Here is a 10,649-nt window from a genome sequence, read left to right as displayed (position 1 = left end):
CATTTTTCAATTATTATTTTTTAAACTATTAATGCGGTCATAAAACCATTACTTACAGTTTACGTACTATGCCACGTAGTCTACGTAACCCATGTGAAACCATCACATAGTTTTTTTTTGAGTATCCTATGTCGATACCTGATAGGATCTATAAAACTTTCAACCTTTGTCATCGCTGTTCCCAGTGCTTATTTTAGACTAGCTGTTGCCCGCGACTTCGTCTTCGTGGTTAGAAGATTAAGTTATGATTTATACCTGCCCTGCATTTTTTTACATTTTCCATTGTATCTTCGCTTAGTCGCAGCGTGATGGTATATAGCCTAAAACCTTCCTCAATAAATGGTCTATTCAACACTAAAATAATTTTCAATTCGGACCAGTAGTTTCTGAGATTAGCGCGTTCAAACAAACAAACTCTTCAGCTTTATATGAGTACTAGCTGTTGCCCGCGACTTCGTTCGCGTGGTTAGAAGATTAAGTTATGATTTATACCTGCCCTGCTTTTTCTACATTTTCCATTGTATCTTCGCTCCTATTAGTCGCAGCGTGATGGTATATAGCCTAAAACCTTCATCGATGAATGGTCTATTCAATAGAAATATTTTTTTATTTTGAACCAGTAGTTCCTGAGATTAGCGCGTTCAAACAAACAAACAAACTCTTCAGCTTTATATGAGTATATATAGATATACTGTATACCTAAATATAAACTTGTGGTTATAAAGATAAGAGGCAGGATATTTGCAAATGACTTGTATAGTTTTAGAGTTATCGTGATATCCTGTGTTAAAAAATAATTACACTATATTGCAAAGTGACATATCGATCTCTACCCCGGAACAACAATAATTATTTCGCTGCGGAGTTATGCTTAAACGGTGATAACTCATAAATATTGACTGAAATTAAATGATTGTTTCAAACTTGTAAAGTTTAGTATTACTAATTTTGATAAGCTTTGAATAACCGTTATTAAGCACTGCTAATTTTTTACATAAAAATGGACGTACAGAGTTAATCTTAAATTGTTATATGATATCTCTCTTTAAGACGAACATTTCCGTCTTACATAATTTTTCTGTTTTTTCTAACATTTCTCATTGCTGCTCTGCTCCTATTCATATTAGTGTGATATATCTCCTATATCCTTCCTCAATAAGTCACCTATCTAACAGTGAAAGATTTTTTCTATCCAAAATCCAATCCAATCAATTCCAGCAGTTAATGAGATGAACAAATGAACAAACTCTTCAGCTTAATCTTTAAAGCCAACGATTGACTACTTAGCTTTATTATTTATTTTTAGTCTTGAAAAAATGGCCGCAGCAACAGAACTAGAAATGTTGCAGGTAATAATGTCGTTACCATAAAAATGTACTCGAATGTCGGCCTTAGTTCTTTAAGAATTTTGCTGATTGGACATAAAACATATGAATTAAAAAAAATACTAATTAAAATTCCGCTTGATCAAGGTATCAAATATCAATCTTTGTGATAAACAATAACGTTACAGCATATCTTATCTGTAATTATATCCGTAAACTATATAATAATGGAAATAAGATTACAATGATTAAGATATTATTATAGGTATATTATTTTCTTCTTATTCTTATATTTAGTTTTATAGCTGTTACCTGCGGGCTCGCCTGCTACTAATCGAAAATGATATCACGGGAACATAAAATCCTAAAATCTATCTAATGTGGGTATAAACTATCATCCTACCAAGTTAAGTTTAAATCCATTCAGCCGTTTTTGCGTAAAAGAGGATCAAAGATCCATACAAACAAACTTTCAAATATTAGGATCTTTCAGACATGATACCCATCATAAGGTTTTAAAAATATATACAAATTTAATTTATTTGTTTAAGATTTTGAATGGAATGTAGAAAACTTTCCAATTAAGGCGCTCTAAATATTTTGAACAAATATGTGACACTTTCTACAAAGCCGTACTCGGGAACGACATTGATTTTCGTGCTAATAGTGTAAATTGTTAGTTAGGTTCGGGTCATCTGCTTCGTGCTTGTATCGTTCTACATACTACAGTACCGCTAAAAATTATCGCAATTTTACACCCAGCACATCTGCCCAGAGCATGTGTATTTGAAAATATTTAGGCAAAGCTGTCATTTCCTAGTCAGTTGTTGTGTGGATCAGTCGAGTAACTTGGTGTGGACAAATGTACTTTAACAAAAGCCAAAAATGAATCGAGTTGTAATTCTTATAGTTTTGTTAAATTGTTTTCAAATATACCAAGTGCATTCAGTAAGGTTGCCGGGACCTTTAGTGTACGTAGTAACACCGTCATCGCGAACCCCGCAGAACGATGAAGGCAGATCGGCGCCGTTCTACTACCACAAGTGGATGAGCAGGATGGATACACCATGGAACGCAACTGATACAATCTCAACAACAGAGAAGCCGAAAACGCCTGACTTAATATTTGCTGAATTTGAATCGGACAACAACCACATAAAATCAATTCGAAAACTTTTAGAAAAAGAAAAAATACAATCTAAAACGACTACGACCACTACTGCAAGACCTATTTATGTTCCTGACGAAGAATCGAACGAGTCTTCAAATTACGGTTTACCCAAAGCGACGACCAAGAAACCCCAGACTGTTGATATGACTGATTATTTCGCGCTAAGCAGCAATTCATACGATTCTGGGCCTGTGTATGTGCCTCCTAAATCACCACCAATTGTGCAATTGCCACCTGTAACTACAAGTACAACACCCTCGACTACAACTTCCCAGGCCCCAATCAATGACGTCCAAAATATATGGCATATCATCGACAATGAGAAGCACAATCAATTTTCTCAACAGTGGCAAGAGGAGCCCATCAGTTCTGAGCAAACTATTAAAGAAGACAAAAATGAGGACCAGTTTGCAAGTCATGAAGTTCAATCAAACGACGATAAAATGGAAGATGCAGCGATTGATGAAAACTTTGCTATACCTGGGTAAGTATTCCTTTAATATGCTAAAAAATATATACATTCCAAATTAACAGTTGAGTTGATTTTCTACAAATTAGTGTTTTTGTTCGCAGATTCGGCACTAATCCTGGTAGCGGTGCCGAAAACGAATCCCGTGCAATACGTACCGAACCCAATTTTCGCTTTCCTTACGTAGATTTAAAACCATTTCAAATGAAAAATACGAAAAAGTCTCAATTCAATTCATATTCCTCTGGTAGCAAGGGTCACAACATGTTCAATTTAGATAGTTTCACAGAGATAAAGAATCCAATTAGGGGCGAAGTACAAGAAACAGGAGTACCTATGCGCCAACCTATAGATAGATATAACCCAGCTCAGCCATACTTACCACCACAGGCCCCACCTGCTGCACCTGCAGTACCGTCAGGTCCGCCGCCACGTCCGCCGCCGCGTCCAGTAAACACAGTTGCAAGACTAGTACCCCCACCGCCCCCGCCGCCACCTTCTCCTGTTGCCGACGATTTCCCAACTCCAAGTACTTATGACTCATTTCCACCCTACGCACCTGCAGCGCCAGCGCCAAGGCCTGCGGTTTCATCATTCATGCCATCTGATGACATGGATTCTGACTCTCCTCCCAGTGACAACGACGGACCTCCATCAGACATTGGATACAGGTACAAACCACCTTCTGCTCCATCGCCACCATTTGCTCCCACGATCTCCCCGCCAAGTAAACCATTAATGGGGTATTCTTACGATAAACCATCAATAATGCTCGGTGGTAAGCCTCCGATGGCGGACACGGGAAGTAAACCAGACTTCGATGGTTATCACTACAGTAAACCTGAGGCACCACCTTCACCGCCACAAGACAATGGTCCAAATTATGGTCACCATGATGAGCCTCCACCTTCCTATAAGCCAGAAGCTGATTATCCAGAACTTGTATTTGACAAGCCACCAGGGATGACAGGAGACCATAAAGGGCATGATATGGGAATGATGCCACCGCCTCCACCACAAGCCGACGCCAAGCCCGACCATGATTCTCATGGACCACCAATGGATGACCACGGCTTTCCTCACGACTTTCCTGGAGATTTAAAGTTTCACCATGATTTCGATGAACACGATCATGATCATTATCATTATCATCACCCCACCACGACGACCACTGAGATGCCTCGTGTGAACCGATACAGTTACTATTATTTAGGGAAAAAGTTGTATTACTTGCCTTTGTACTTTAGTGTATACTTTATTGTTTATGTCGGAGCACTGATTATTAAGGCAGTGTTACGTCATAAGATTACTTATCCTAACAGCTACAGACCCAATACAAACACAGCGACCTTTTTCTCAAAGAGGTCTATTGAGTCGCACCTCGCTAATGAGAATCTCCATGAGATAACTGGAAGAGTTACGAAGGCTATCGCTGAAGCGGCTGAAAAATATGTTGATGATCGTAAGAAGTTACAATAATGTGGGTTATATTAGGCTTAAGAAGATTTTGGGTTTAGCGTGTACAGATAATTTAGTTAAACCAAGTAAACTTCGTTGAGAACTGGACACGTTTAAGTGTGGCTTAATTGTGGTTTTTACTTGAATGTCGTTCATTATCGCAACGAATACTATTGAGTTAAGGTTAAAATAAATAAAATGTTTAAAAAAACAAATTAATTTTATTTACTTCTCTTTTGTGGTTAAATATTTCGACCAATAAACATGAAAACTAAAATTGAAAATAATCGTAAAATTGAACTCGACGAATCTGATTTCTTTTCTTTAAATTCTATTTAAGTATTTCAATACATTAACTTAACGTAATGTTGTAAAATTCATTTCTTGAATCACCATAGCCAACTCATAGTATTTGGTACTATAGGTTAAAATACTAGCTGACCCAGCAAACGTTGTTTCGCCGAATATTTTTTTTCTAGTTGTATGCATTTTAATGCCACATTATAAAAAAATAAAAACAAATAATTTCGTCCAAAAATAGAATATTTTGTTTTAGTGTGAGCAACCCTTATCACTTAGGGGTATGAAAAATCGAAGTTGTTCTATTCTCATACCTACCCAACATGTATACAAAATTTCATAAAAATCGGTCGAACCGTTTCGGAGGAGTACGGTAACTAACATCGTGACACGGGAATTTTATATATTAGAAGATGTATTTTTGAAAAGTGGCTTTTTTAGTGATGAAACAGTTACAGTTAATGTATTCAGTTACGCAATGGAAAACTTGAACAGTGGACCTATGTGGTAATCAATGTAAAAAGTTTAAACACAGACATCAGTTACTTAAAGAAGGGATTAGATTTCAGATCTATGAAAATCGTATCAACGAAATAATTTAACAACATTGAACTTACTGCGGCACTCCTAAAAAGCTACTTTTTATTAATTTACCTAATATCTGATTTACTAACAACATTCATAAAAATAAATATTCAGTAATAATCACAGGCAAGTTTTCAAACGGAAAGTATAGTTAGAACTGTAAGTTCTATGACCGCGTTTGCGAAATGAATTATTGCATTATCTGTCTACATCGATCGGAAGTTCTTGTTTATACACCGTGATTTTTTAGTCGTCTTACAAAAGCAGCCCAGTTCATGTAACCAATGACTAGAACATGTTCATGATAAAAAAATAGGTATTTATGAGATTTGAAATAAAAATTAATGCAATTTTTATTCAATATTATGATGCAATTCTTAGTTCTTTAGGAACACAGCTCTGTTGCGAGCGCGGTCCGAGCCTTGTAACAATGGTGAGGGGCGCGGGCGGCGGCGTTTTTATCATTTTTAAGAGCATATTTCAGATTTCTCTTGTTTAATTTTCTTCGTACTTATTATCTTAGTTGATGATAAAAAAAAAATCGCGCCTAGGGGTATTTTACGTCGGATACATGAACTGGTCTGCTTTTGTAAGACGACTAAAAATCACCGTGTATAGGTATAATTTCAAGTACAATATGAGAAACAATCAGTACGTGGATTGAATTTCGGATTTAAAGAGATAAGAAATACCTATTGCAAGATCTGACCTCACTCGAAGCTTATCCTAAAATGCATATTTATTCCGATAAAAAAACCTTAAGACTTATATCAAAACCAGATTAGATGATCGTGAGGGTTTGATAAAGTAGAGCGCGCTGTACACACCAGCGTACGATAATGACTCGGTCACAAGCTAGAGCACATAGTGTCAGACAGAGAGAGTGGACAAGCCTTAAATTATTGTATTTAGGAAGTCCATGTTAACTGGACATTTCCTACCAGCCAGTGGCGGCAGTGCTTCTGAATAAGTGTTTTCTAAAAACAATGAATTTTACCGTCGTTTGAGTACCGCGCGGCTCCGGTACTCTAAAGTCAAAAAAGGACAAGGATAAGAAAAAGTGTGACACTTTTTTCAGCTCAAATCAAAGTGGTAAGGAGTCATTTGACGATTTCCCATCATAAATAAGAATGAATAAAATCGAATTCGAAAAGAAGAATGATTAAAACAATAAGACCGTTTTGCCTTTTTGGTTTTGGATCTAAGTGCTCGTCAATTCGAATCAAAAGAACTCAAACTCGATGGCCTGTGTCGCTTTGTTGTACAGCTCCTATGGCTATATTCCTGCCCCAGCATACTTAACACTAACATCATCCAAATAATATTGCGCTGTTACACATATACATGCACAATTTAAGTTCAATCGGAAACCGTGTAAGAGGAAGATTTGATAAGTAACAACCAAGGGCATAACTGAAATTAAATAAAATCTTTTAAAATGCTTAAATGCAGTCAAAGGATATAGTATAGTTCAGCTGTCGTCTTATTATTCAATGTTCTTTTTCGTTAAGTAACAAAGCATATGTTTAGTACTTTCGATGCTGACTGCCGACATTCGAATTACAAAACCCGGATGAAAAATGTAAATCGCACTTCAAAAATCGCTAATAATGTATTTTATAGTGTTATCTGATGCTTTTTGGTGTAATGAAAATGATTATTGGAGATTAAATATTAATCTTCAATGAGTTATCAATGCAATCAGGGTGAATTGATTAAAAAATGATGACGCCATTTTTTTTTGAGAAATGGAGTTATTTACTCAGAATTATCTTTGTAACCGACTTGAGCCTTTTCATTTAATTCATAAAACAGATCCCAGAAAGCTACTCTGGAGTTGAAATATCTCTTCCCGACTGTCAGGTCCGCGTCAATATCCAAATAGTATTGTTCGTCTTTGGTGGCTGCTGGCCACAGCACAGGTAAGATATCGGTCGTCTGTGGAGTTGGATTTCTGAAAAATATAATAAAACAACAATCAATATTGTTTACGGGACTGCCGAAGTTTACGAGTGACTAGTCAGAGTAAGAAACTTAGTGATTTAACAGCCGGTTGCCCGAATACAGGGTTAAAAACAGGGTTACAAAAAATAAAAAATACATTTAAAACTACAATATAATATAACACAAATGTCGAAGATACTTACCCGAATTTTGCAAAGTTGGCCCATAGCGCCGTGACGCGGTCGATAGTAAGTTGGTCTTCAGGAGCTGGGTTTTTGTCCATGTAAGATATATCAAAGAAATAACCAAGTTCATCAGCATGAGTGGCTCCAGCAGCTGTTATATTGTACCTTTGTTTTATGAAGTTTCTTCCGCCATCGTAAGAAAAAAGGTAATAATAAACGTTTGTAAGACCATTGTTAAGATATGTCTGTAATGTCCGTGTCGTAGGGTAATTGAACCTCAAGTCCGAATCTACTTCAATAATTCCATCAATAACATCTCTTCGCTTACGATTTCGTCACCTATGAAAAAAGTTCCGTACAATTTGTTCCATTTCAATAAGGTCTTCTGTATTGAAATTAAAGTAATCATTTAAGTAGTCGAAAAATATTTTAGGGTTTTGTAAAATCTCTTCAGCTGTCATAATAGCGAATTTTGCTAATGCTTCATCTTTGTTGGCCCCCAGGAGAGTGGGCAAGAGATTTGGCTTTTTTATGTTGATAGGATAATCATGAATAAGCTTTTCAACATTGTCGAAATCGTTTTCAACGCAGGGACTATAGGTTAGTTTAAGTTCTACTGCCGCTGTAATTACCGAATTGGTATCCATTGATGCCAAAAATGATAGGGCTTCTTTCGTATCCGTTGTTTTAAAACCAAGTTGCTCAGCAATTTTTAGAGGTACTAAGGGTTCCGGAGCTCTAATACCCCACGGAGCTAGGGCGGTTCCACTTTGCATTATAACTTGATCAAACAACTTTTCTTGACTAAACATTAATTGCAAATCTACAGATACACCACCCGCACTCTCTCCGAAAATTGTTATTTTGTCGGGGTTTCCGCCAAATGCTTCAATGTTGTTCTTAAGCCACTTAAAAGCCAATTGCTGATCTTTTAACCCTTGATTTCCCGGAACTTCAGGAATATCAAGACACATGAAACCGTAGGGTCCGACACGGTAATTAATTGTAACTAAGATTATGTCTTGTTTAACTAAGAAGCGAGGTCCATACAAAAATCTCCCTGAATATCCAATTCTAAATCCTCCGCCATAAATCCAAACTAATACAGGTAATCGGTTTCTGGAATTCGCTGAATTAGGGACATATATATTTAAATGAAGACAATCTATTGATCCAACTTCTTTATCGGTAAACTCATCAACTTGGGGACACACGGCGGTATCATCGTAAGCATCAAATACGTCTTCGAAACCAGGGTCGGGTGTGGAAGGCTATAATAATTCAAAACAGTTCGTAAATAACACTTGAAATTAATGTAGTTACCGTACTTTTGGATTTATCTTAGTACTTACCCCGAAGGGATTGGCTTCATCAACAGTCGCATAAGGAATACCCATGAACATGTCGTAGTCACCATCGCTTGCTTTGAGACCACGAATCAAGCCCACTTTAGTTTCAACCACAGGGTCAATCATTGACATTGCTGTGCCATACTGCATAACACCCAACAATACCAGTACTGTGTTAAATTTGTATCGCCACATGGTGCTGGTGACACGTGCAGCGTATGCATTGTGCTATCTACTTTTGGACAAAATTTATAAATTAAGCTTGGAGCAGATAAGGGACCTTAACATTAAATATCAAGTGTGGACTGAGATATGAACTGATATTTTTTTTGCATACTTCGGTATGCATATTGTGGTTGATGAGCATTAATATATTTACAATGACCGTGACGATTATGACCAGCGGTGGACTGATAGGGGCCGATGATGATAACATACATACGCATAAAGAAGAATGGGCATTTTTGTATTCGCTTTAATACAAGTCAGGGCGCGGGCGATTTCATTGGCTAAGCCTTTTGATCGGGTACCTATATTATTTAGTGAGAGACATAAACAATTATTGCAGTTGAAAATCTAGATATTTCCCTATACCAACCAATAGCTTATAAGTATGTTAGTATAGGTAGTACATAAAGTTTCTTTAGCGCAACTTTGTAATATCCTTGTTTCAATCCTCAAACCTCAATCGTCACACCCATTTCATAAGTTTAGTAGGGTTTTTTTATGAATATTATTTTTCACATTTTGATGCTGTTTTATTTAGTAAATAATCTTTCATAATGAACATATAAGTAATTTAGAAACAGTTTTTTTTGTAACTTTTAATGTTTTAGCTGTTGTACTAACATAACCTTATCTTAACCACGTCATATGATGATTAATAATCCTAATTGCTACCATAGCTTAGAAAATTGAAAACGTAATGAGTGTCTATAATAATTGCGGATTAATTGGAGAGAATAGCAATATATTTAAATTTAATACAATTGTTATTCATCGGCAGAATGGTGGAACCCATTAGTCTAAAAGAATACAACGCGACGGTCGGTATGAACGAATAATTTTAAAAGCATTTCCTTTAAACTCCTAACCTTTAAGGAGTAGTACCCTTCAGGTCACGAAAAAAAATCAATTTTCTCACAATAAGAAAGGTTAAACAATATTTGCGTGTATCTTACGGTATAGGTGCGCTGATAGGGGTTCATAACAGATTTTTAAATGTTCCGAAGGAATTACCATAGGTTCGCAAAGGCTAACAGAAAAAAGTTTCATTTCCTCTTTACCATAAATTCATATAGGTTTAGGGGTTCTGTAAAGTTCCACATCAAGTTCGCGACACCTTGCTTTTTGTTATAGGAACCTGGAACTGTGTTGAGGCGATGATTTCGTATAAAACTAAGTTAGATGTATATAGGCATTATGCTGCTGATGTTGCCCTTGGAGTGAATAGGTCAAAGCCCATACTGAAATCCGAGCAATTACTAGTGGAGACGAGCTAAAAAATTGAGTTCGAGTTCAGTTTACTGCTCCAGAGCTGTGAATCCTTATTTAAGAGAAGTCGAAACCGGTTCTTCAAGATTCCATTGTCAGGACTATTAAATAATCAAGTCAATAAATTTTTAAGTCTTTACTGAAAGGATCTAGTTTTAATTAGGAATATTACCATTATTTACCGAAAAGGTTAGCATCAGATTCCTGAAAACTTGGAAGTAATCAGGCTATGCATAGCACGCTCTTCTATGTAGTTTTCAAAATTTTCATAAATGAGGCGTCTGACGCGTTCTGAGTTATAAGGGTAGTGTAGGACTCGACCACAAATTAATAAAGTTGATCAAGTTTGATCCGCCAAGCGTATGTGAT

The 10,649-nt window shown here is 36.4% G+C and overlaps 1 protein-coding gene and 1 pseudogene across 1 annotated transcript; one reads left to right on the top strand and one right to left on the bottom strand.

Annotated features, from left to right (window-relative positions):
• Positions 1–964: 964 nt before the first annotated feature.
• Positions 965–4,633, top strand: LOC113502184 (formin-like protein 13). Its single transcript, XM_026883613.1, has 2 exons — positions 965–2,980; positions 3,070–4,633. The coding sequence occupies exons 1-2, from the start codon at positions 2,211–2,213 to the stop codon at positions 4,442–4,444; spliced, it is 2,145 nt and encodes a 714-aa protein (XP_026739414.1). The 5' UTR covers positions 965–2,210; the 3' UTR covers positions 4,445–4,633.
• Positions 4,634–6,745: 2,112 nt separating this feature from the next.
• Positions 6,746–9,045, bottom strand: LOC113502192 (annotated as a pseudogene).
• Between the last annotated feature and the right edge of the window lie 1,604 nt (positions 9,046–10,649).

The sequence above is a fragment of the Trichoplusia ni genome, chromosome 16, assembly GCF_003590095.1.
Source record: "Trichoplusia ni isolate ovarian cell line Hi5 chromosome 16, tn1, whole genome shotgun sequence".
Classification (NCBI taxonomy): domain Eukaryota; kingdom Metazoa; phylum Arthropoda; class Insecta; order Lepidoptera; family Noctuidae; genus Trichoplusia; species Trichoplusia ni.
Note: the sequence above shows the minus strand (reverse complement) of the source record. Positions and strands in the feature narration are given on the sequence as shown.

What these genes read in the sequence shown, in the direction of transcription:
- LOC113502184 (XM_026883613.1), top strand. Translation starts at nt 2,211, where the DNA reads ATGAATCGAGTTGTAATTCTTATAGTTTTGTTAAATTGTTTTCAAATA. An exon ending in GAAAACTTTGCTATACCTGG is followed by an intron (nt 2,981 to 3,069) that starts GTAAGTATTCCT and finishes TTTTGTTCGCAG; the next exon opens with ATTCGGCACTAATCCTGGTA.